The following is a 27,996-nucleotide window of genomic DNA, read 5'->3' on the forward strand; positions in this document are numbered from 1 at the left end:
CAGCAGTGAAAAAGAATAATAAAGTGATTGTTCAAGTAAATATGCAACATAAACCATGATAGATGATAGGAGAGAAAGCAGAGTGCTACAAAAGCATATAACAGGGAGACTTGATTTAGTCTGTGCAATCAGGAAAAGTTTACCAAAACAAAGGACACTCTAAGATTTAAGGGATAAGTAAGATGTGGTATCTGTGTTGTGGAGAGTGGGAAGACTGCTAAGAGAAAACAGCATGTGCAAAAGGCCTGTGGCAAGATGGAACCATTAGACATCATCAAGTCCAACCCTTAGATTTCCCAGTGAAGACACAAAGGCAAGACACAAGAGTGTATGACTTGCCTAGTTGTACTGTGTTAGTGTCAGAGCAGGAGATGGAATCCAGAACTCCTACCTCCAGGTCTAGTGTTCTTTCCATCCCATTAGACCTTGTATTCCCTGAGCAAATGTGGGGAATTACTAGACCATTTTCTATAACGACGTTTGTCATTTTATGGTCCATGAACCATTATGGACAATACATAGTGTTGTACTTACACTTAAAAATCATTATGGCCAAAACTTTATTCAAGATATGCTTTTAATTTCCTATATTTTTATGTATTTACAAGGAATATGATGTAAAGTGTAAATAAATGTACAAGAGAGCACAAAACAGAAAAGAATGAATATTCACATATTTAGCACGCTGAAGCCATAACAGCATCATAATGGTCTGGGAATGTTAATGCAGCCCCCTAAGTGACTAAATTACACCCAGGAGATTCTCGCTCAGCAGTGTAAGCTGTTAGTGCTTTCAGACATTTTGGGAAATGCATCCATTGTGCCATTCCAAGCTTGGCATAAAAAATGTCAATTAAAACTCCTTTAAGATTTTAAACTGCAAAACTCAAGTGAAACTATTTATGTATAGACTCACACAAGACTTCTCTACAAACATGTCTCCTATAAAAGATACATTTCTTATACATTCACCCTAGGCTACAACATGGATACACACAGCAAACTTGCATTCTCATAGGAAAGAAAGTTATTTTCCCCATCTTTCCTAAACATATCACTCTTAAGTTGTTTATAAACTGTTATATGTTTTATATGTTCATAGAATTCAGTTTTCTTTCAACAAATATATAGAGAGTACTAACTATGTGCCAGGACTGGAAATAATATAATAGTGAACAAGGTAGAATGCCCCCTCCCATCAGTATGGAGAGATCCTCCAAAATGCTACCAGGAAGTCCCATTCCATCCCGGATCCTAAATCTACACATGACTCCTTTTTTAACTTTTACCTATGAGGCTTAAAAGACAATTATTCATCCAGTATAAATATAAAACAGAATCTTTGTTAACCTCTATATTTGGTAAAAACATTTTTTGTGTCTTATGTACCGCTCATTAATTTCGGTGTCCAAAAATTCTGTTTTAAGTAGCCCAAGCTGCCAATTGTTTGATATCATCATCCTCTTCTTCTGCCCTCCTGGAAGATGCTGAAACAAACAAACAAAAATGGATAAAAATTAGTAATTGGTGACATTTATATTTTCAGCACAGAAAACAGGTATGAATTATGTACTAAAAGGTATATTTTATGCAATGAAAAATAAGTGCTAAAAGGGATAGGCCTGGCTATTATTTCAGGTAATTATTTGACCACAGGTGGTTGAGGTGGAGAAGAGACCTGCTCGGGATCGATGTGCAGAGGAGGACGTGCTTGACATGCGACCTGCTACTCTGTCTGTCTGTGCTGGGAGGGAGGAGGAAGGCACATTTGGAAGTCGGATATTTGTCATCTTCTTATTTAATTCTTCCTGCTCCAGTTCCTCAAGTTCTGCCATCAGCTCATCCTGAACAGAGGAAAAAGAAAGAATTAGGGAGTTAATGTTTCAAGAAGTGGATTTCCTCAAACATAATAACAAGAACATCTGCTACCCAATTGATATGTGAGAACCCAGTGAAATGGAATATTTATTTTAAGACTAAGTCTTTTTTGCAACACTGAGCAATAATTAAAATATGAATATTTGGGGTTGTGCAAATTTGTTGTAGTTAATTTTATAATACTTCCGTCAACAGTTTTTCAAGTAATTTGTGCTAGCTGAATATATAACCTCCACAGTTTCTGGGAAATTTACACCTTGCCTGTCATTTTTCCAATGTATCTTTTATTTTCTAGTGTTAAGAATTAAGAATCTGTGAGAATTTAACTAAAGGAAATAAATATTTTCATTTGGGTTAATGCTACTGAAATAAAACAGCAGGTATAGTAAAACCATAACATACCAAAAGTAAAAAGAATCAAAAATATTATTGTTCCTTTGTCAAATTACCAAAACTAGTAAATATCATGCTGTGTGTCTTAGTTAAGAAAGTTTCAACGCAAGGTAGGTACACTGTATTTCTTTCTTTTAGCAATAGCCCCAGAGTCTGGTTTAATCCTAAACTATTCTCTGCCCCAACAACCTTAGAGAGGCAAGTCTAGTTTGAGGCTTTAAGAGTAAAAGTCACCTTATGACAGATATGAGATGACTTGAGATGAATAGTTCATGTCTAACTGACTCCAAGTGTCCTCAGGTTGAGTCCAACCCCCCGAGAGAAGTTGGGAGTCAAAACTAAATTTGTCATCATTAGAATTCTGAGGTTGTCATTATTAGAAATGACCTAAGACACTCTTATATTCGACCAAGGAGATTTCTTCATTTATTCATCATAGAGCAAATTTACTGAGAGCTCACTCCTGGCTGAACTCAGGGTTGGGGAGACAAAGTCCAAACAACAGTCCCTACATTTAAGGAGCATATTGAATGTAGGAGAAAGGCACAGAAACAAATAATTATTCTATATTAAAATGAGAGTAACAATACTATGGGCCAAGAGTGGAGATCCTTAAGCCAACCACAGCATTCGATCAAGTTACCACGTATCAGACATACAGTAAGCTGAATGACTGTCTGACCATCATTATATCTACCTCATGAAAAGGAAATAAACATGAAAATGTATAGCATGAGGCCATGTGAAATAGTGTGGTCAGTGTAGTTGTGGGCTTTATGGTGCTCCACAGGCTGAATGAATAATGTACCTTCAACATGAATACTCTGATATCCTATTTCTGCTCACAAAACAATTAAGAACAAATATAACAAATGTAGTAGTAGCAGAACACACTATCCTACACTGAATGTATGCCCAGAATTGCCAATAGTGCTTGATGGTTACCAACAGCACTGAAAAGATATTGATATTTTCTTTAGCAAATATGTGGTGACAGAATAATCATCTCCATCATTTTCAGACTTCAGGTATCATACACTTATTTATTCATTGATAAAAGAATTTTAGAATTTAAGAAACTTTAGAGATAGTCTAGGAATCCGGTCATTTTCATTCTATAAATGAGAAAACTAAGGGTCAGAAAAGTAAAGGGACTTACACAAAGTTTAGTAATAAATGGCAGAACCCAGATGTCCTATTGAGCCCAGAGCTCTTTCCACCATGTCACAGTGCACTCATTAGGTGCTCGTTAGTCTAACCAGGGATAGGCAAAGTTTCTCTGGAAAGGGCCAGACAGCAGTATTTTGGGCTTTGCAGACCACATATGGTCTCTGTCTCGTAGGCTTCTTTGTTGCTATTGTCACTGCTGCTGTTGTTTTCTGCAATCCTTTAAACATATAAAAACCATCTTGTTCAACAAGCCATATAAAAACAGAACTTTGGGAGGATTTGGCCTGAAAGCCACATTTTTCCAACCCCTGGTCTATACTATTTTAAAAAGCTATTGAAGAAACAGATGAACAGACAACAAATAGAAAACAAATTTATGGTTACCAAAGGGGAAAGTAGTGGAGGGTGAGGGATAAATTAGGAGTTTGGGATTAACGTATACACGCTACTGTATACGAAAGAGACAACCAAAAAGGACCTACTGTATAGCACAGGGGACAGCACTCAGTATTTTGTAATAACCTATAAGGGAAAAGAATCTGAAAAAAAATAGATATATGTGTATGTATAACTGAATCACGTTTCTGTACACCTGAAACTAACACAACATTGTAAATCAACTATACTTCAATTAAAAAAAAGTAGAATGGAGAAAGATAAAATAAAATAAAACAAAACTAGAAAAAAAAAGCTGTTGACACACAATTCTCACTTTCAAGGATTCTGTGGAACTACATCTTACTTATTAGATGTACCATTTTTAACACTACATGAACGTAGGAAGTCAGATTCTTTGCCATGGTAATCTGAGAATTGGAAATGTTTCAAAATTTGTGTATACTTTGTGTGTACTTTGAAGAGAACAATTGAAATTCACAGTGCAGACACCACCATTATAATTATAGCCTGTATTATTTGACTGATTAATCTCAATGGAATGTGTGTGTTAATAATGTCACTCCACATTTATTTTGTTTCATAGCCTAAGTAACGAACAGAGGCAACCTAACCTCTAATTTAACACGAGCATGATCTGTTTCTTGCAGAGTGACACAGTCTGCTTTGTTTTGCCCAGATGTGCAAGCACTCAATTTTTCGTAATGGGGTTTTAGGCTTCAACCATTAAAAGTCACTAACTTTACATAATCACACGCTGCTTTTCCTTAATAGCTGAAAACTTAATTAGGGGGCTATTTGCCAAACTGTATTAATCTTTCCTTTAAATCAGAGCTACCAACACTTCATTTCCCTCTTAAGACAGGTACTTTTCTAAGAAATTTATTCTTTAATGATATTTAAGGAAATGTGTAAGGAAACCTGCTTGCTCCATATGATGGGAAGCTGTCCTTTTTAGCGGCCACCATACTCCATTCTCTATATAGTGTCACCCACCTCATCAAAGTTATCGCCAAATCCAACTCGTTGAGAAAATGCTTCTGAGATTTCTTGGGCAATATCCTGTTGCTCTGCGATATCTTGCATCAAATCATCTATTTTGTTCAGATCCCTGGGAAATAATATTTTATTGAAATAGCTTAGAATTTTACTTTAAAATTATGAATTTAGATATAAAGTAGAAAAATGAGTCAATTTAATATAAACTCTTATTTTTATTTCAGTAGTATAGTAAACTATTCAGTAGGATAGTTATTTCAGTAGGATACTGAACATTCCAGGTGATAAGACTTATCAACTTTAAGAATTTGCATTTCAAAAAAATTAATAATTCTGTATATGTACATATATTTTAAATTATGTAAATTAAATTAAGTTGATAGCCATTACATTTGGGGGTCACTAGAGGGCAAATTATTTGATAACTAACAATATTTGTAGACCCATTTTGAAATTTTTTCTGGTAGGGCATATGTAAAATTTAAATATATGCTGCTATGTATTAACTCTGCAGGAAGTGGTACCAAGGACCAAGTGGGCGACCAAGGACCACTGTGACTAAGATATGCTCGGGCAGCTCTCAGCAGCTGCTATCAAGGCAGCTTTTTGTAGAAGGTGAACTCTGGAACTAGAGATCTATTTTCTAGACTGCCTAGTATGTCTGAGGTCCTGGCTCCCTGAGAACTTTCCCATAGCTGCTGATGGTCTGAGAGATTACCGATGAGAGCAGGATTAGGCCTATGAAGCCCTCAGAAGAATCAGCAACTTCAGCAAAGGAATCACAGGCCCAGGATGGACAGCTGCTTTCAAGACAGTTTCTAGCACCCAAGTCCCACTGGCCTCCAACCACCCACTGAAGCTGCCAGTGTCCGAATGCCAGCATCTGAGCTGCCTCTCCAGTACCTTGTCTCTGAATCATTCCTCCAACTCTGAAGCTAGTCCAAACTGATTGGATACCAGAGAAGTGACAATTTTCCTCATTATTAAGCAATTAACACTGAAATTTTGATTCCCAATGGAATAAATCTTTTACAAGTTTTCCAGACTCTATACATGGGAAAAGCTGAGTATTTTGACATAATTTCATGTAGTAATCAAAAAGAATACTTTGCCATCCTCCTATCACCCCTTATTTCCAATTCTTATATTTATAACAAACATACAAGGATTATTTATTTAAAAATCATATGAGAAAGGTACAGCTAAAGTTTGGGCCTGGGAGTGAATTTTTCTCAAAAGGAACACCCAGGGATGATGCTGCTAAACTACCCGGAGAGAAAAACTATGATTTTGTAATACATTTTAGCACCCAGCTTACAGCAACAATATAGGACTGTGACTCTGATAATGAACTGAATGATCTCTCAGAAGCTGTCAAAATGATGGCTGATTGTCAATTGATTATCAAGCCAAGAAAATGTTAGCAAAGATGTCTTCACTGACCCCAGCCTCTGTCTCTCCACCTTTTCCCATCCATGGAAGCTTCTCCTCATCCCTCAGTCACTCTTTGCCCTTGCATACCTTTGGTCCAAACTTCACTATGATATTTAACTTTGGAAAAGGATTAGGTCCCAGACATTGATTCTCAGTGTGAATATAAAGCAAATTGTTAGCCCCACTGCCACTATGAATATAGATTACTGAGTGCTTACTTTGTGCCAGGAAAGTGCAGTATATCTCGAATCTCATTGAATTTCACAATAACAACATGAGGTAGGTACTATTATTATTTCCAATTTACAGATAAGGAAACTGACTCAGGGAGAGGCAAAGTAATTTGCCCAAGGACAGTCAGCAGGATCTGGGATTATAGTCCAGAAAATCTGACCCCACATCCATGCTTTTATCTACTATTTTATGTCAATGGTTCTCAAACATTGGTTAGTATCAGAATCACTTGGGGAGCTTGGTTAAAAACAAAAAGACCCAATCCTTACTTTTCTTGAAGGAGCTTGGGCATCTGTGTTCTCATTAGTAGTGATTTTTGAGTTCCCCCAAAATTGGACAACCACTGTTGTATAGTTCTAACACCTTCACAGATATTAACATTTAAGCTTTTTAAAAATTATAGAATGAAAATATTTGCAGGTGGAGTGTCAAACAATAGTGAGGCCACTGAGAAACATTAAGGGCAAAACAAATGTCCTTTATTTTTTCATGGTCTTTTTCTTCTTTTGCCAATATTACTTCTGCTCTTTCTCTGTGGGAACATTCTATTCCAACATGTCAAAGAGTCTCAAATGAGTAAGCCCATTCCTGTGCAGATCATCATATACTTCCAAAGCACTGAGGGAATTTATGGCTCAGAGGGAGACTAAAGTCACTCACATGTTTTCATGAACTGCTTTCATGGCTTTTGCTGCAATGCCCATGTTCCTTAACACTTCCGTGTTGGTGTGTGAGTTTTCCAAGGCTTCTCTCTGGAACTCAATGGTAGAAAGCGTGCCATCAATCTGAGTGAGCTGCTTCTCAAACCTCTTCTTTCTCTTTAGTGCCTGTAATGCAGCTAAATAAGGGAGAAGCCACATTTATAAGGAGAGAGCCAATCACTCACTCAAGACACTTGCTGAGATGTTTACTCAGCCCCAACCATGTAATCAGTATTGTTGAAACCAAAGAGGATACCAAATAAAAAACTAAAGGGTAGCATCTATCCTTTCAGTTGCTTGTATCAGCTACTGCTTCCTTAAACATTTTGTTATTCTTCCAAAGATCTGCCAAGTGTCAGTAGATGAAAAGTCAAAATTTCATAGTCTATAAAATATACCACAGAGGTGTTTCTGTTAATATTGGATTTTAGAAAAAGAATAGATAAAATAGAAATAAATATCATGTAATAAGAAAAATAAAACTTTAGAGAAAGAAAGAATTTTAAGGACTATCTATTCTAGCCCTATTTTCTTATTTCAAAGACAAGTTAATTGAGACCCAGAGAAGTTATATGACTTGCTTGAAGGTAGTCAGTGAGTAACAGTCCAAAGCCTAGGATGCCGAGCTTGTCTTGGTCTGAAGTGACTATGAGATGATCAGTAAGGTTACATCTAATCATAAGTGTCCATAAAATCAACACTGTAGAGTCATTCTCAAGAATTAGATGGCATACTGGTGAGGGAAAAGACTGGTGCCTTCAGAGAAATGGTATCCAAATACCCTCCCATTAACACTTAGCAAAATCTTATGTGCTTCTTTCAAAAATCACAACACTAAGAGAGTTCTTTTGACTATGGCACCTTGGAAGGCACCCTGAAAAATAGGCCCTAAAATGTGAGTTTTGATAAGGCATTTAGTGAGAATGCAGGAAAACAGCAGCAGCAGAATGCTAATATGAAATAATTAAATGGAATTGACAAAAGAACACAAATATTTTTATGGTTTCAGAGTGAAATAATTGCAACAGAGGGTTCTGAGGGAAGGCTCTTTTCTAATGGTTTTGGTCAATTACTTTCAACAGATTCTGTATATTTATTCCAATGCTTTTTGTTTGGTGCATGAAGACTTCTAGCCATTATACTTTCCTGCTGGATTTTATTAATGATCTATGAATCAATATTACTTGATCTCCATTTAACCTTTGCCTCAAATTGCATTTTGTTTTCTATTAAATTAATATTTAATATAAAGTTAATATTTTTATATTAAAATTTATATTTTGTATATTAATATTAATGTTTAATATAGAATTAATCTTTCAGCTTTCTTTTTATTACAATTTGCCTGTAATAATTTTACATGGACCTCAATTTCAAAATTATTTTTATTTGCTCTCTTTTGATATTGCCTATTACAGATAGCATATATTTGAGTGTTTAATGTGTGTGATTATTTTTAACCATTCAGATAGTCTCCCACTTTTAATGTAAGTTTTTAAGTTATTCTCACTTATTGTAATAACTGATATGTCATCTAGTATGGTCTTTTTGCTATCATATTTATTGTGTTTTCTGTTTGTTATGATTTTTATTTTCTTTTTGCTTTCTTGTCTTTATATAGATTGATCAATTTTTATGTGTCCATTTTATTCCCCTTTAATTGTGGGATAGTTATATATACTAAATTATTCTAATGGATACACTTGTATTTAAAATATACACATATAATTAAACTTAATTTTTCTATCCATGTTGAATATAAATCAGAATCTATAATTAATCAGTATCTATAAAATGTATTGTCCCCAAACAAGATTGTCTTATCACCCCAAACCCCACAATAATTGATTGAAATAATCTCGCTTTTATTAGTTCCAGATAACTACCAGTTTTTTAAATTATTCTTTCAATATTTAAGGAAACATTTCTTAAGTGCAGTAAGTTTCATAGATACAATTTCAACAGTTATTTACACTAAACTAACAGAGCTTGCTGGCTTATTTTCTTACTATTGCTTCTTATATCCTACATTGTCATGAACCCAAGAGAAGAGAGATAATGTAGGAAATAGAATATGTTAAAAACAAAACTTGTATTAGTATCTTCAGGGAGATCAAGAGGCTATTGTGTTATAAGACAAGAATGGGCTTCCATAAAAATGAGCAACTAGAAAACAAGAAAAAATTCTTAGAAATTAAAAACATAACTAAAAAAATAAATTAAAATGTTGAAAAGTAGAATAAATATAACTGATGACTAAATTAGTGACCAGGAATATAAAGTTAAGGAATTCTTCCAGAACATAGAACGAAAAGAGAGATAAGTTAATATATTGGAGGACAGAGCCAAGGAATCCAACATCCGTCTTACAAGGATTTCAAAAGAGAAAGAATGTTTCAGGGGGAGTGTGGATAATAATACAAGAATAAATAATGATTTCAGAAGAAAATAGAAACAACGGTGGGGAAAGAAGTAATAAAGAAATTAAAGAATACGGTTTCCCTAAGCTGAAGGAAGACGACTCTTCAGAATAAAAATACTCACTGAACACTTAGATGGGAAAAGCAAAAAATAAAAGGCACATGCCTAGACCTATCCTAGTAATTTTGTAACTCCAAGGTAAAAAAATAGAAAATCTTAAATGCTTCCAGAGGAGAAACAAGCGAAGAGATTATCTACAAAGGAATGAGACTGATATTTTTATAAAATGTTTGAAATACTGGCTATCCAACAGCAATGGAATAGTGTCTTAAAATTTTTGAAACGTTTTGCAGCTAGAATTCTGTAAAAATCCAAACTATTATTTAAGTTTGAAACAAAATGAAGTCATTTTTAGACCTACAGGCATTTAGAGAATTTATAACTATGCACTGTTTCCAAAAAAAAAAAAAATACTTTTACTCCAGTAAATTTTTTTTAAAAAATCCAAGAAAGAACAATATAGGATACAAAAAGTAATAGTAAGAAAATAAGCCAGGGAACATTGTAGTTTAACAGTGTAAATAACTGTTGAAATCGTAGTTACATAAGAGTGTTTCTCCATGAGGTCTCTCTCTTGAAAGAGAAGGCTGCCCAGAGCTCTATAGAAGCAGGTGGGGCATGCCAACAGGCAGGCTTCCTTCCAAGGGTAGGGAGGAAGCAGACAGGCTGGGGATTCTTACAGTTGCCAAAGAAAGGCTTTTTAGGTGTGGATCATTTTTCTATATTTCTCTCATGAGTGGTAACTTTCTTTCCCCGCCCCTTTCTGCCCACTGTGAAGGTCCAGGGTCACCTCGGTTCTGCTCTACTTCCCTCCCCAGGTGCAACACCACAATTTCTGTCCTTGCTGAATAGCACTAACACTTAATTTAAAGAACAGCTTTTATTTATTTATTTAATCTGTCCTTTAGGAGAGAACTAAAAAAATAATTTAAAAAACATCTGGCACAAAGGCCTTTCTACAATATCATACAATATCACTGTGGAGAGACTCTTCACGTGAATGACCAGAGCTGTGTGAGGGTTTTCTCCTGAATGCAGGAATATGACCAGCTGACCTTCTGTGCTATCACTCTGCCTGGAGATCCACACCCACTATGATATTTATTACATTGGATTATAATTTTTGTAAAATGTATTCTACTCCATTTCCCCTACACTAATTATAAGCCCTGTGTGGAAAGATACAGAATCCTATCCATCTGTTTCCCCAGCACCTGGCCCAGTTCCTGGCACATGGCCAACAAAATACTGTACATAACAAAAAACGATGTTTACTGAGCATTTGCTAGATGCCAAACTGGTGTTAAGTGTTTTATGTGCATTATGTGATTTATATCATTAACTCTCACAAAAAAAATTACAAGAGTAAATACTATTATTGGTCTATTTTAGAGAAGATAAGATGAATGAATAAATTTGATAATTTTGTGCACCATGACAGCATGGTATAATGGAAAGAGTATGGCCTTCAAAGTCAGAGTGTGAAATTTTCTTCCATGACTTAATAGACATATATTCTTGGATAAGTCACTTTTCTTCTTGGATAAGTCATTTTCCTTCTCTGAGCTTCAGTTTGCTGTTCTGGAAGAGAGGACATAATCCCCAAGAGGCAGGGTGATTGTTCTAAGAACTAGTGATAATTTATGGAAACCACCTTATAAAGTACCTGTACACAGTAGAGACTGAGCAACTAGATATTATTTCTATTAATAATAGTGATTTATATAACAGTCATTCATTAATGAGATTGCATATCTTATTTCTGAGACCTCTGAGCAACGTTACCTGTTTTTTCACCCTAACTCACCATAACAGGAACATAATATTACAAAACAGCTCTGCATTTCAATGGTACAGTACATAATACTATACAGCAGAGTATCCTAAGAAGCTAAACTCCAAATACATATCCCCACCCAACATACTCAGAGGTGGAAGGTTCAAAGTCTGTCTCTTTCCTATCTCGTCAGGCTGGTTCAGTGTCCGCACTTATTTGGAACCTAATTATACCCATTGACCCAAAAGTATTTTCTTTTTTTTTTTTTTTTGAGAATTTTTTAAACTTTTCATTAAAAAAAAATGCCACGTTTCCTAGTAACAATTAATTTTAGATTACTTTCTGTAAATTGAAAAATACAATTTGGTATAAAAGATGGGACTTTGGAGTCACTAGCATTGCATTTTAATCTTACATCTACCAATTAAAAACTTTGTGTAATAACCTTGGAATGTGACCTTAACTCTCCTTAAATGATGCTCCCTCAGTTGAACAATAATAATAACAATAAAAATAACACCTAGAAGATGACAATAGAACATTGTACCCTGGAGTCAGGTTTCCTTTCAAATCTAGGCTCCATCTACCCACTGCTACGTGGCCTTACATAGCTGCTTATTGGAAAATGTGAATATAACTCATGCAGTTGTTAAAGATTAAATGAAATAACATATGTAAAGAAATTAGCCTGGCATATAGTGAGTGATTACTAAATATTACAAATCTTCATCATTACCATCATGTTCTTCACAAGATTTCAGAACTATGTTTTGGGAGCCACATGATATAATGCCCAACCTTGTCAATATTTTTTATTAATAACAATAAGTTCTGGAAATTTCCTGGCAGTCTAATGGTTAGGACTCTGTGCTCTCACTGCCAAAGGCCCAGGTTCAATCCCTGGTCGAGGAACTAAGATCCCACAAGCTGCACGGCACAGCTGACACAATAATAACAAGTTCTGGTTTGGACACAATTTTGAATGCCTATATTAACATATGGTTTCTGCCCCTCAAAATAGTTGGGAGAAATTTAAAAATTCACCAAGATGTAAGATCTCAACTTACACTATAATGTCCATACCGCAAACTACCCATTGGCCTGAATCAGAGACCTAAACTCTGAAGGAGGAAGCAGGTAATGAAAGTAAGTGAAGGAGCTGCTTGTAAATTTTGGAGATTAATCCTTTGTCAGTTGCTTCATTTGCAACTATTTTCTCCCATTCTGAGGGTTGTCTTTGGGTCTTGTTTATGGTTTCCTTTGTTGTGCAAAAGCTTTTAAGTTTCATTAGGTCCCATTTCTTTATTTTTGCTTTTATTGCCATTTCTCTAGGAGATGGGTCAAAAAGGATCTTGCTGTGATTTATGTCATAGAGTGTTCTGCCTAAGTTTTCCTCGAAGAGTGTGATAGTATCTGGCCTTACATTTAGGTCTTTAATCCATTTTGAGTTTATTTTTGTGTATGGTGTTAGGGAGTATTCTAATTTCATACTTTTACATGTACCTGTCCAGTTTTCCCAGCACCACTTATTGAAGAGGCTGTCTTTTCTCCACTGTATATTCTTGCCTCCTTTATCAAAGGTAAGGTGACCATAGGTGCGGGGTATACCTCTGGGCTTTCTATCCTGTTCCATTGATCTATATTTCTGTTTTTGTGCCAGTACCATACTGTCTTGATTACTGTAGCTTTGTAGTATAGTCTGACATCAGGGAGCCTGATTCCTCCAGCTCCATTTTTCGTTCTCAAGATTGCTTTGGCTACTCAGGGTCTTTTGTGTTTCCATACAAATTGTGAAATTTTTTGTTCTCGTTCTGTGAAAAATGCCAGTGGAAGTTTGATAGGGATTGCATTAAATCTGTAGATTGCTTTGGGTAGTAGAGTCATTTTCACAATGTTGATTCTTCCAATCCAAGAACATGGTATATCTCTCCATCTATTTGTATCATCTTTAATATCTTTCCTCAGTGTCTTATAATTTTCTGCATACAGGTCTTTTGTCTCCTTAGGTAGGTTTATTCCTAGGTATTTTATTCTTTTTGTTGCAATGGTAAATGGGAGTGTTTTCTTAATTTCACTTTCAGATTTTTCATCATTAGTGTATAGGAATGCCAGAGATTTCTGTGCATTAATTTTGTATCCTGCTACTTTACCAAATTCATTGATTAGCTCTAGTAGTTTTGTGGTAGCATCTTTACAAGCAGCTCATGCAGCTCAATATCAAAAAAACAAACAACCCAGTCCAAAAATGGGCAGAAGACCTAAAGAGACATTTCTCCAAAGAAGATATACAGATTGCCAACAAACACATGAAAGAATGCTCAATATCATTATTCATTAGAGAAATGCAAATCAAAATTACAATGAGATATCATCTCACACTGGTCAGAATGGTCATCATCAAAAAATCTAAACACAATAAATGCTGGAGAGGGTGTGGAGGAAAGGGAACACTCTTGCACTGCTGGTGGGAATGTGAATTGGTACAGCCACTATGGAGAACAGTATGGAGGTTCCTTAAGAAACTCAAAATAGAACTACCATACGACCCAGCAATCCCACTACTGGGCATATACCTTGAGAAAACCATAATTCAAAAAGAGCCATGCACCAAAATGTTCATTGCAGCTCTATTTACAATAGCCAGGACATGGAAGCAACCTAAGTGTCCATCAACAGATGAATGGATAAAGAAGATGTGGCACATATATACAATGGAATGTTACTCAGCCATAAAAGGAAACGAGATTGAGTTATTTGTAGTGAGGTGGATGGACCTAGAGTCTGTCATACAGAGTGAAGTAAGTCAGAAAGAGAAAAACAAATACCGTATGCTAACACATATATATGGTATCTAAGAAAGAAAAAAAAAGGTCATGAAGAACCTAGGGGTAAGACGGGAATAAAAACACAGACCTACTAGAGAATGGACTTGAGAATATGGGGAGGGGGAAGGGTAAGCTGTGACAAAGTGAGAGAGTGGCATGGACATATATACACTACCAAACGTAAAATAGATAGCTAGAGGGAAGCAGCCACATAGCACAGGGAGATCAGCTCGGTTCTTTGTGGCCAACTAGAGGGGTGGGATAGGGAGGGTGGAAGGGAGGGAGACTCAAGAGGGAAGATATATGGGAACATATGTATATGTATAACTGATTCACTTTGTTATAAAGCAGAAACTAACACACCATTGTAAAACAATTATACTCCAATAAAGATGTTAAAAAAAAAAAAGAAAGAAAGTGAAGGAGAGAGAGAGAGGTTAAGGGAAAAGGCCTTCTTTGTTTTCTCACCTGTGAGAAAGAGATAGAGGAATATTCCTCTATTATAACAATAAAAAATAGTGCAAGAGTGACAATAAATGGCCATGGACACTGGCTCCAGTATCAAAGAGCCAACAGGAAGAAGTGGGAACTCCAGAGACCAGGAGAGATTAAGCCTGATCTATGGAAGCAACACCACTGGGCTCCAGTCCTTGGCTGCCATGCAGATTGCATGCCCAGCCTTCCACACGATCAAAAGAAGCAAGAGATCTGGATTTGCATCCCAAATCTTTCAAATTTAAAAGCTGGGCTATATTTTTCAAAAAAAAACCTTGTGTGAGCAAAACAGATTATTTCTGTATGGCTGAATCTGGCCCCGGGACACCTGACACTTCTTGTGGCTTCTATCTGGCACAGTATGTTTCTCCCAAACAGTAAGACCAGAGGCTTCTGTTCCAAAGAGTCAAGAGGTGTATGTGAGGAGTATCCCTGTGAGCTGTTTCTCATGTGAAATGATGATGCCATGTGCCCACCATGAGATGGACAAGCTTTAACTTTGTTTTCTATAACCAATTTAGGAAAGAAACAGTTGTATTTTTTTCAAAGACATTCGACAAATGTTGCAAATATAACATCACTCCTGATTTATCAAAGAAAGACACTTTTCGAGGCGTGTAATTTAACCTATGTAGAGTGTGCAATTCAATCTGCCAAGCTCCTACATGTGCCTTTAGGCAGCTGATGAAACCTGGAAAACATTCTTTCTAAAACAAAGGAATCTACTGTATTCTTTTGTGGGGGAGAAACTTCCAGGGGTTTTGTCTCTTTGTATAACAGTGATGTTCCTTCAGCGACGGAGCTGCAGAACAATGTCCGGTATGTACTGCTGCCAAGGGATACACGAAGAGCCCTTACTATACAGCCCATTGATAAATGGGACTGAAATGTAAGAATTACCCACTTGAACCAAAATTCAACTAGCCCTCTGCAACTTTACCACATTGCCAGAGGAGGAAGGCTTTCAGTCATCTATGAAAAATAACTTCAAAAAGCAGAAAAGAGTTGCAGTTTCATTGCTTAGATAATGTATAGGGCATCTTGATTGGAAAGGTCAACCTGTTATTCTTTGCTTGTTCAAGGTGTATAAATCCATGCATTGTTCATCTATTAGTTGTCAAAAAAAGGAAGAACATTTTAGGGACTATCATATCTAGTGGCTACAAACAAACCTATCTGTGAAATATGAAACTGAATTACGACAGTTCTACTTTCTCCCAGGAAAGGGTGATTTCTAGAGAAGGCCTAAAAAGATGAAGCTTGGAAGACTTAATCCCAGAGAGTGCTTAAGTGACATGCCACTCATAATTGGTTATGTCCTCTTTTGCTTTTAACTGGGAAGTCTCATAATCGTGTTGTTTTATTTGAGAAACTTCAACGTAAGCCCTGTTCTTACTCACATACAACTCACTTCATTAATCAAACAATAGTTCTATTTATGACAACTCATTATAGTTCTCGAAAAACACAATCTGAGTAAGCATCACCATGAGCATTCCATAAGTGGAATAAAAACAAAATGTTTCTGTTCAAAGTCACAGGTTAGATTGGAGACAGCTTGGGAAATATTAGAAAAATCTAACATTCATTTATTTGTCCAGGGCCAACCCATTATGAATTTTCCCCAGGCTTTGTCATTTTTTAAAAAATATCCTTCATCCATTCATATCAGTCACTCCACAGGTATGCACTGGAGATCCACCACATGCTTGGCACTGCAGGGGCAAAGAAATAAGGCTACAATCTCAGAGGAGGCAAAATATAAAATGGGCATTCAATCACTTATTCATCATTCAACAAGCATTTATTAAGCACCTACCATCTTACAGGATGGATACCATGGATATCTCCATGGATACCAACTTGTATAAGGTACATCCTTCACTTCAAGTAGCATAGGAGACATTGAGGAAAATAATAAGAGACATGTACAAGGCACAATGGATACACAGAGGAATGTACACACTACACTCTCTCTGGAGGGTAAGGGAAGACCTCACAGGGAAGGTAATGAAACAAGGGTGACTGTCTACACAGATGTTCAAACACACTGCCCAGTAAGAAGCATGAATGATGAAACATATTACTTCTAGCCCCTGACCCTCTCCCCTGCTGCCAATCTCTTTACTAAATGATGTAAAGTTTCTGGCTGAGAAACCAGAGCAAATCACACTAGTTTGCCACACTAGCTGGAACTTATAAGTAAGATCACACTTTCAGAGGTCTGGCCAATATTAAATGTCATTAAAAAGGGTAAATAGCAAGCTAAAAGAAGATTAGACCACAGAAATGATGTAGTGAATTATACAATGGCAAAGCAGATGCTTGAGAAAACAGTAAAAAAGGAAAGAGATTGGAGAAAGTAAACAAGAGATATTCTGAGGAAAGGGCATTTGGAAGAGGAATATTGCTGTAAGCAATCCAGTAATGTTGTACTGAATTTTGTGTTAAAAAAAAGAGTGATTGATTAATATTATAAAGTGTAAAGGACTACAAAGAGGTGGCCTTAGCCATCTGCAGAAAGATAGAAAGAGACAAGGGAAATGGAAGTTATTGTCCAACAGAAATGATGTTCCTCTCTGCATCCTAAAAAGCTCACACTTACTTTTGAAGATAAGGCAGTTCTTACTGCCAGGATGTCACCCAAGAGATTAATAGAGGAGATAAATCTGAGAGGGGAAGGTCATGACCTAAAAGGGCTATTAGACTTCAGTTGCCAAAAAAGGAAGAAATGTTTGCATAAAAGACTCATTTTATATTTTTTCCTTTTTTTAAAATTAAAAAAAATATATTGGAGTATAGCTGCTTTAGACTGCTGTGTCAATTTCTGCTGTACAGCAAAGTGAATCATCCATACATGTACATATATCCCCCCCTTTTTGGATTTTCTTCCCATTTAAGTCACCACAGAACACTGAGTATAGTTCTCTGTGCTATACAGTAGGTTCTCAATAGTTATCTGTTTTACACATAGTAGTGTGTATATGTCAATCCCAATCTCCCATTTCATCCCACCCACCCCCATTTCCCCCTCAGTATCCACACATTTGTTCTCTATGTCTGTGTCTCTATTTCTGTTTTGTAAATAAGATCACCTATACCATTTTTCTAGATTCCACATATATGCGTTAATATACGATATTTGTTTTTCTCTTTCTGACTTACTTCACTCTATAAAAAAGACTCATTTTAAATATCCACTGAAATTCCTATTTTTCATAATGAATTGCTTCCAAGATCAATTTCCAGGCAAGTAAAATTAACTTGTAATTGGAACACTATACCAATGTATTAATTAAAATCTACTTGACATTCTTTGTAAAGACCCAGTTAAGTGACAAGGCAGAATATATAACCAATTGAATGAATAAGTTTTCTACTTGCTACTAGTATTATTAGTACCCTCACAAATTGGTAACTTTTATGGGCCTGCTATTGCCTAGAATATAGAGGAAAAAGTATGAACATGAAACCAGCAAATATTAAATCAAAAAACTCAGTAAACAGCTGATTATGCTTCATTCTACAGGGTAGACATAGGTACCTATGGATATAATTTTGTATGCTGCGTGTGTACCTTTGTGTATATCTGTATATACGAATATGTGTATATGCATGTGTTTATATGTGCATGTGTGTATATGTATATATGTATCTATATATGTATATATGTGTTATGTGTATGTGTGTGTGTGTGTAATGTGGCTCTATTTCCTACTTGTAAATAAGTATTCCTTGTTCATATGATGCACCAATAGTTCCAACTACTGTGCCCACGGCTTGTAGGTGCTCCTGAGAACCAACACACTTTACCCCTAGAGCCCCCATTAGCTCCCACTGCTTATGATTCTATGATTATTCCCCAGAGATCCTATGACCAACAAAGCTGGAGGAATAAAAAAAAAATCTGGAGGAATACATAATTCTTATCCTCAAAGCAAGGTGACTATTACTAACTTAAATTCTTGAAGAAAGGTTTACTTTGACATTGGTGATGAACTCTATGTACTATTCTTTAGTTTTTCAAATGTAAGTGAGAGAAAAACACTCAACAAATATAATAGTTTACGTAAATATAGTTTACATGAATAAAAGTTGTCAAACTGCTCAAAAAATGATAAAACATAGGTCCTTGTGTATATGACCTTTGAAATATGTGTAAATTGGCTTAACATGATCATAACTTTTTTTTCTTGCTTCGGTCAACACAGTAGAAGTTCTGAGTTAGGATAATATCTTTGTTCAAACTCCAAGGTTACACTGACTTTCATTTTACATGAATGAAATATACAAAAAGAATGGTAATATAAATGGCACTGCTCACTGAGAAAGGCCTGTTGAACAATGTTCCTGCTACAGCAAAGAAGACACACCCATTATGACTGTGCAGCATATAGCGCTCTGTGAAAGAACCAAAAAGATTCACCAGAAATTCATGTTCAAATAGAGAATGAAATGTCCAAAATGCTTGTCAAATATTTGGTCGCACAATTTTATTTCTCTAACATCATATGTAAGCCAAATATAAAAATGTAAACTTTATTAATTTAAGCTCACTGGTTGACATTCAATTTTAAGTTTTTAAATAACTTCTAATACAAGGATTCCCAAATTTTAACAGAGAATAATCAACTTTTCCTTTCCTATACTTTTAAAATCACCACTCCTCCTTGCTTGCCTTTTTGGGTTTGTTTTGTTTGAGGGTAGCAATTACACTGTTGGCATTTAAGTCACTAGACTGCTAGATTGAGAAGAGGTGCTGGAGGCTGCACAGAGCAGATGATGGGCAGGGCTTTAGCTCTTCCCCATTCTCTCACTGGAAATTCCCGCAAGATAGAAATATTTGAGAAAAGGGCTTAAGAGTGAGTGGGCTGAGAGAGCCACTGGTCCAGGTTTAAGAGCTCTTACTGCTTTAAAGTATGACCATATAAATTTCGTACTAAGTCCTAAACATTTCCAATAAGTAATTCTCTATTAATACCACTTGTTTGAGGTAAGTAATTAAAATCTCTGGTACAAGAAAGTCAGTTACTCAGGAAATGGCTTACTATTTGCTTTATATTTATTCCAGACTCTTGTGGGGTTTTTTTCCTTCACCTTCTGCAAATTTTTGAGCAATTGTGCATTTGTTAGAACTTCTATAAAATTATAGTCAGAAAAAGTAGGAGAAACTAAAATTACTGGTATATGCTATAAGTTCTGGCTATAGTTTGCTAAAGCAGAGGATTGAGAGTGTAGTTTAAAAAAATAAAACCTCGATATTATCTATATACTTTAAGTGATTGTGATAATTTTGTCCCTTAAGAGCACAAATAGATTCATGTGTACTTAAGCATATTACAAAAATTGAATAACAAAATAAATTATTCATGCCCTTTCCAAAACTGACCCCCAAAGCAAAGCATCATAAACATTAAAACTCAGAATCAGATGTCTTGCCTTATAGGCATAGGTTAGAGTATTATGTGTTTCGAGTTGTTTTTTATTCTGTTATCTTGAAAATAAAATCTGATCTGAAATAAATAGCCCTAAATACTGAGAAACATACTAGTAATACTAAGTACATCTGAGGACAGTTCACAGTAATCTCCTGTTGTAGTTTCTTGAAACTGCATAAATCATATGATTTTGGCATAATCATGGTGTTAGTAGTAACTCTTCTACCTTATTCTATTTGATTGTGGCTGATTCAATAAACTACAAAATAGCATAAATCAAGGAAAATTATATTTTTGCTGAATGTAAATATTTCCCAAAATATGGTGCTCTATTCCAGTTTTGTGGAATTTAAGTGAAGAATAATAACAAATGAATGTTCCAATATCTATACTATTGCTTCAAATTCATGAAGGAAAAGAATAAACTAGACGTAAAGTTATATAACACAAGAAACAGTCCCAATTACCATCATAGAAGAAGCTATGGGTTAGCCAAAAAGTTTGCTCATGTTTTTCCATGCCCAAATGAACTTTTTGGCCAACCCAACATGATAGGTCAGCAAACTGTCAAAATTTGTACCACAGATACTTGAAAGAATGATTCTAGAACAGATATACTCTATACTCTAGTTTCTGAGGAAGTAAAAAAGAAGCCAGTGGTAACTAGAAGCCAATACGAGTTCACAAGGTGAAAATTTAGTTCAAAAACTAATCTCATGGGCTTCTTTTCTTTGGGTTACTGGATGATGACCAAAGAAAAAATATGGACCACCCACTGGCCTTCTAACCTTATACATACCAAAATCACCCAGAAAGCTATGAGTACCAGAATTCTAAACCTTATCCCAGATCTCTTGAAACAGAATCTCCTGCTGTGGCATCTTAAAAAGCTTTCCAGGTGAATCTGATAAAGTTAACACACTACCAGTTCATTAAACCAGCATTGTGAACCAGAGGTGTGTGAATATAGTTTGGTTTTAGGAATGTAATTCGCAAGGTATACTGAGGCATTGTTAGGGAAAAGAGAAAAAAAAACTTAGAGAAATAAGATGGTGTGGGCTAGAGATAGAGGTCGGGTGTATTCATAGCTAGATGAATAATTGAACTCACTGAGTGCTGAGGTGTCAAACCGGTAACCATGCCTTAGCTGAATCTTACATGAAACATCATTGCTATCATGCAGAGGTGATCCTGGAATGAAGTCTCTAGTGGTGTGTCATGAGCTTCTTTCCTTGGTTCTGTCTTATTCAATACATTTTAATACTTGGACAACAACAAAAAAGGCAGCTGAATAAATTTGTGACTCATTCAGCCAAAAGAAATGGCTCATATATAAGCCAATGAAATTGGAATTTTAAAATCTTAATTTTAAGGCAACTGAAAATAAGATGATATTGAATAGAAATACATGTAAAACATGGAATGCAAATTTAAAATAGTGATTTTAAAAAGGCGGGGAAGGGTAAATCTGGCTGGGATTTTTAATTCTTTCCAAGTCCAGTTGTAGATCCTTGCCAGGGCTCAGAGGGGAGTGGGAGGTATTAAGAAAGCGAGAAGTTTTAAAATTACAGTTTAAGGGAATGAGTTTAAGGGAGCTCCCAGGACTGGTCCAGATATTTTAGGTGCCCCCCACCAGGGGTAAAGCCTGACGGGAGCTCCCGAGGTGAGGGAGGAAATTGAGGGTGGAGGTTGAGGGTGGGTCGCATTTCTATTGATCTGTCTTTTCCAGAAGAGAAATGGGCAGTTGACCTGAGAATAAGATCCAGGTATTGGATGCCCCCGGAATAAAATTCTTTTCCCTGGCCCCAGAATACACAGAGTGTGGTACAACAATTGGATAATCAGAGGCAAACAGAACACCATTGTGATGCCTGGTTGTAATTTGAATACTGGGGGACTCTAGGACCCTGCACAACGATTGTGGAATCATAGTACCCTATACACTTCCCTAAAGAAAACTAATTCCGGTGCATAAGATGACTTGTCAGAAGCTCTGGGAGTGTTTCTTCGCAATTAACACAGAGGGAGGTTTATTTCTCATCCGGGTATCTGAGTGATGCCAGAGGAGAGGAGAAACAAGAGAACAGAATGGGTGAGGAAGAAAGGAGAGCAGAGATAGTGCCTCCCAGTTCAACAGCCCATTAAATAATACATACAGGTTCTCAAATTGCATCAGAACCATTGAGTTACTTGTCCAAAGTTCAGGTTTCTGAACTCTACACTCAACCCTAAATTAGAATTTTTAGGGGTGTCCTTCTGAGTATACATTTTAACCAGCATCCTCCAGGGCTTCTGATGCAGCTGATCTGAGGCCCACATTTTGAGAAATTCTATTAGGAAAAGAGGTCGCTAGGTAAGGGATATCTCCCAGGGGAACTTCCATCTGGGTCCTGCAGTCTGTGCCTGTCTCCTATTACCTGAGCCATGCTTTTGCCCTCCCTAGTTTGGCACTCAACCAGCTGATACCGATGTGGCTCTCTTTACTCAGTTCTTCTGGTCCCCGGTGTCTGAGATTGCAGACTTCAGCTCTGTGACAACTATCATAAAAAGCCCAAGAGATTCCAGCATTGAGCTAAAACTAGTGGGACTGTGCCCATATCCTGACTCCAAGGAAGCCCCAAACTGCATCATGACTCTGAAAACAAATTCATCCTTGCCCCCAAACACCTCAGGGCTCAAAGTGAGCCAGCCATGCACACAAGACTCTCTGCCTTGAGGTCTCATTTCACCAAACAGACACCTGGCAAAGACGTTGAATGACCTCAGCTCCGCATTGTCACTGGAATCCTGTGAAATGAAACTGAGGAGGGATTTTGGTCAAATTCACTTCCTCACTGTCTCAACCTCTCACCTCTGTAAGTCCACTTCCCAACAGCCTGAGGCCTAGTGATAACTCCAGCCTGGATCCACCCCTTTTCACATAGTTACATACTTGGATTTCTTGTTCTGCCTGGGAAAAGGTAAGCAACAGGGCCACCGCAGGGTGAGGGGAGAGAGCAGAGCGGTACCAAGGGGGAGGATGTCAAGGGGCACTCACTCCCAGGGCCTCACTCACCTCACCCTGACTGACCTGCCCTGGTGAGCAAACCTCAGCACGGGAAGGGGTAACTGAGGAAGTGACAGAGGTGGGGGTTGCAGAACAGGAGACTCAGGCAAGTGACTGCTGTCCTCAACTATGTGAAAGGTCTTCACATGACAGATGGAGTAGATTTATTCCGTGTTATTCCAGAAGACAAATTTGAGCCAGTACGTGGATCTTACTAGGAAACGGATGTCAGCTTTAAAAAAAAAAAAGCTATGTTATCGAAAAGGGTGATATATATAAAGTGCTGAATGGAGGGCTTTACACAGTAATGTCGTTAATCGTCACACCTTTGAGGATCAGCTTTATCACCACCATTATGCAGATGAAGAGACTGAGACTCAGGCCAAGTAAATGGTCTAAAGTCACACCATTTCTAAGTGGCAGGACAGGGCCAGGAATCAAACCCAGGGCTATCTGCTTTGAAGCCCAGGCTCTTGACTACAACACCAAGTTACTTTCTACCAGATAGTTACACATTGACGAAAACTGAACAGGGACATTACACTTAAGCAAATCCCTGGGACCATCTCTTAATGATTTTATTAAAAAAAAAAAAAAAACTCATAAGGGAGGTTAGAACAGTGACCTCTAAGGTGTTCCACCAACTAGTGTGGCAGAACGGAGTTGCAATGTACTAAAATGTTGATACCTTCAGCTCCTGAGGCCTCCAGCCTGGGGTGTCCAGAGTCCTCGAGCTGCTGGTCCTTGGTTATCCCAGTGACACATACAAATATTATTGGTGCCCATCGGTGCCATGATATGGAAAGAGTAGGAAGCACTGCAAGACTAAGAGACCTTGTATTTCTACTCCACTAACATTACCATGGATTTAGTTTTCTCATCCTTGACCCTGGCTACAGGGCAGAATCACCTGGGGGCACCTTTAAAAAATATTGATGCCCAAACCCCACCCCAGCCAATTATATTAGAATCTATGAGGGCAGGATCCTGTAGGCATCAAGGTGACTTTCATATAGTCAGGACTGAAAACTGCTCTAGATGACAGTGCTTAGCAAAAATAGGAAAAATAATTAAGTGTCATATAAAAAAATCTGCTTTTCCACAAAGCAGATTAGTAGCTTATATAAAGCAGGAGTTCTAGGGCTTCCCTGGTGCTCAGTGGTTGAGAGTCCACCTGCCGATGCAGGGGATGTGGGTTCGTACCCCGGTCCGGGAGGATCCCACATGCCGCGGAGTGGCTGGGCCCTTGAGCCATGGATGCTGAGTCTGAGCGTCCGGAGCCTGTGCTCTGCAACGGGAGAGGCCACAACAGTGAGAGGCCAGCGTACCTCTCCCGGCCAAAAAAAAGCAGGAGTTCTATCATAGTAATCTGAATAAACTGCACTAAAGAATGTCTGCTCTTCTCAAGTTTTTAACCAAATTATAGATCTTGCTTCAATTGTTCCTCTTTTAGATCAACAGAGCCTTGATATCATGGCTGTTGCAAAACCAGTTTGGTGGTGCCCACTCAGGCTCTTTTTGGTAGATTATAGTAACTGCCAAAGAGGTTTGAAGTAAGAATTAGCTACCACTGCATAGCCTTGCTACAAGTTGCAATGAAAGCAAGTTTCAGACTCAGATCTGCAGATACACTTATTAAACAAACATACATTGGGCAAGCAGGCAAAAAAATAGTTTCTCAACCTGTTTATGAGCTCAGTGAAGTCCCAGCTCTATGTCCTCTGAGTCTAATACCCCTTATACGAAAGGCTCACTGAACACAGACAACGACCTTTCCTGGCAGGGTGCTGTGCTCTGTGGGAGTTCAGACATCCACCTGAACCAAGGACTGGAGACTACACTGATCTGATCAAGCCCCGGGTACCATCCTAACGCTATTAGTTATACACCTACTACATTCTTAATGCCTGTTCTTACGTGGGGAGCAAGGAATTATCTCTAAACTATCTCAGCCAAACCACATGTTTAGAATACCCACAATTTCACCAGTGAGATCCCATTTCTAACATTCATTATGCTAATTTAAGAGTTACTCATTTTACCAATAAAATCCATTTTTGACATTGAGAATGCTAACTGTCAAAACTTCTATTGTAGAGAACTAGATCATGGAAGAATTTGTACTGGCTGGGAGTATGGTCCTTTCTGATATGGTACTAGCTGGCCACTCAACTAGTATTCTTGACAGCATGTTAGCTGACTAACCACCTCTAGAAGTAAAACTTTAACTGCACATACATATGTCACTCTGATTAACAGGTAAATTATGGCCATTCTGACACTGACGTTGTGTAGCACAAGACTCATTTAGTACTAAGTATATTTGGCCCTATTATGTGTGTGAAAATATTTCTTGGGGGCTAATGGAAAACAGTAACCATATGTATATGAAGTTATTTGGTTTATTTGGAAGATGCTGATACTGACAGTGTTTCGAACGCATGGTCTGCGATTGGATTCTTTCCATAGTTTAGATTACAGATGGCCTCATGCTAACCAGACTCTTCCTACTTCCAGGGACACTGTAGAATCAGGCTTGGGCTAACTCCAATGAAGTTCCCATGGATAAATGATGAAAAATAAATAGCTTTTCTGAAACCAATGGATTATTTGCACTTGATACATCTCTAGCTACTCTGATTTAAGGAAGTTAGATTGATGTTCCTGATTACTGTTGCCTTTATTTTATTTTTGTTTTTGGTGTCTTTATAAAGTCTACTTGTAGACACTTTATTTAGTGCATTGCCAACTCAAGAACGTTATATTATTTTACATTCTTTTCTTCTGAAAGCAAATCTATATTTCTACCACTTCATAGAAGCAGACGTTTCATTTTTCAGATTTTTTTAAGCCAGTATTTACTGAGCAACCACTGTAGAGAAAGCTACATACAGATCCAAGTGGATAACAAATCGAAAAAAAACAAAAAAAAACTTTGACAGAGTACCTTGATGGCTACTCTAAGCAAATGTCAGAGTACCCATCAAGCTGAAGAGGAAGGGCCCAGGAACAGAACAACAAATGGCTTTTTAGCAAGTCATATTGGCATAGTCTCTCTGTAGAAATTGCCATTTAATAACACCCCAAAATATTTCAGACACGAAGTAAAAATAGAAACCAGCACTTAACTCTAAAACAGCCTATAATGTGGACAAGAGATGCAAAAGCAGAAGAAAATGAAACTTGGCCTTTCCGTTGTTGGTAGTAAATGGGCACAAATGTCATTTTTATGGAAAGAGCAGGATTTTCAAGGTCAAGTCCAGGAGACATGATTCCTTTCCTGTGTTAAACAATGGCAGGGTCATTTAGGGCAAACTAAATCTTCCCAAGGCTTCATTACGACTCAAGACGCCCAACTTGAGGATGCAAGTTCAGGGTTTGGTGGTGAGCAGAGTCCTAAATTGCCACTTCTATTTCTGGGTCTGTCACTGAACTTGTGTTACAAGAGCAAATCACTTCAACTTCTTGCTGGGTTTTTATATGTGCCACGGGTAGTGTTTAGATCTATTGTCTATAGAGAGAGCCATACACTGAAGAAACCAATCAACTCTGGCAAAGAACAAAGGGTTCAAGGTGCAAGAGGATCACCAAGAATCATTACTGACTTAAAGTCCTTTCCGCATGGCAAAAGCTAGTGATAGAATTAATATTTCATTCTCTGACATTACTTTTTTGGTATAATAGCTCAACTGCACAACAGCCAACTAAAGTCTTCAACAGCTGAGGAAAAGGGAAACCAGAACATACTGGAATATACTTCAATGGAGATTTACAAGCAAGTTGAAATGTGTGATTTCAAAATACAAACACACGGTAGAAAAGTTGATATTTAGCATTGGAGTCAGCAGGACTGGACCAGGATGAGACAAGCCAGGAGCAAAATTTAAGGGGGCACCCAAAAAAGCAATAATCAAGATAAATAATATTTCAATGCAATATTTTTGAAATTCAAAATTAACGCAAAAAAAATCCACGATGAACAAAACATCACATTTCAGAACGAATTTGAAACAAAGAAGGGCTGTGCAGAACACATAAGGGCCAGCTGCAACAGAAAATAATCAATAATACAATTCTGTTTTTATTTTAAATATTGATATTTTGTTCATTATGGATGTTTTTGTATCAACTTTGAGTTTTTAAAATATTGCATAAAAATATTGCTCATCTTGATTACGGACATTTGTGATGCCTCCTTACATTTTGCCCTCTAGGATTGTGCTTTGCTCAGCTCTCTCTAACTCTGGGCCCCTGGGGGGTCATTACCAGTTTCTAGAAAGGCCATGGGAGCACACCTGGTGGCCTGGGGGACAGGTGCTGTGGGCCAGACCGGACTGTCCCCAAGGAAACGGCTGGAGGTAGGAGGGGAAGAGTTCACGCCTGGGGCCAGACCCCGAGCCTACCTCGTTTATTCTGCGTGCCGTGCTTCTTGGCCAGGCTGAGCTCTCTCTGGATTCGATTTTCCAGGTACTCTTGTTTCTTGCTCAGCATCTCTTCTGTCTCCCGAAGTCGAACCAGGGCTTCCTGGGAGCTGGGAGCAGCTCGGCTCTTGGAAGAGCCTCCCCCTTTAAAGAACTTGCCCAACTTGCTCATGGTTGTGGAGTTGAAGGGTGAGAGCAGTTCCGGGAGCGTCCCAGGGCTCCCCGGGGCCGCTCCTGGGGAACAGGTGAGCGCGATCGGGCTCGGGTCTCGGAGGCCCAGACCCGGGAAGGCGGCGATCCTGGGAATC

The 27,996-nt window shown here is 37.5% G+C and overlaps 1 protein-coding gene across 2 annotated transcripts; it reads right to left on the reverse strand.

Moving 5' to 3' along the window:
* Window positions 1-6: 6 nt before the first annotated feature.
* On the reverse strand, window positions 7-27,960 carry CHMP4C (charged multivesicular body protein 4C). Of its 2 annotated transcripts, none has more exons than XM_082601013.1 (5): window positions 27,671-27,960; window positions 7,165-7,342; window positions 4,834-4,948; window positions 1,679-1,844; window positions 7-1,487 (listed from the first exon to the last, which is right to left on the reverse strand). In XM_082601013.1, the coding sequence occupies exons 1-5, from the start codon at window positions 27,858-27,860 to the stop codon at window positions 1,423-1,425; spliced, it is 714 nt and encodes a 237-aa protein (XP_082457139.1). In that variant the 5' UTR covers window positions 27,861-27,960; the 3' UTR covers window positions 7-1,422. The 2 variants fall into 2 exon arrangements, with proteins under 2 accessions (XP_082457139.1, XP_082457138.1); XM_082601012.1 differs by having other exon boundaries at window positions 1,724-1,844; window positions 27,671-27,940.
* Window positions 27,961-27,996: the final 36 nt, after the last annotated feature.

This window comes from Mesoplodon mirus, assembly GCF_964341445.2.
Source record: "Mesoplodon mirus genome assembly, chromosome: 16".
NCBI lineage: Eukaryota > Metazoa > Chordata > Mammalia > Artiodactyla > Ziphiidae > Mesoplodon > Mesoplodon mirus.

Bases quoted from the DNA above. Each gene is read 5' to 3' on its own strand.
- CHMP4C (XM_082601013.1), bottom strand. From the start codon at position 27,860: ATGAGCAAGTTGGGCAAGTTCTTTAAAGGGGGAGGCTCTTCCAAGAGC. The intron at 4,949-7,164 runs GTGAGTGACTTT...ATTATTTCCCAG, and splicing joins AAAGCAGTTCATGAAAACAT to GGATCTGAACAAAATAGATG. The intron at 1,845-4,833 runs GTGGGTGACACT...TCCTCTGTTCAG, and splicing joins TTGGCGATAACTTTGATGAG to GATGAGCTGATGGCAGAACT.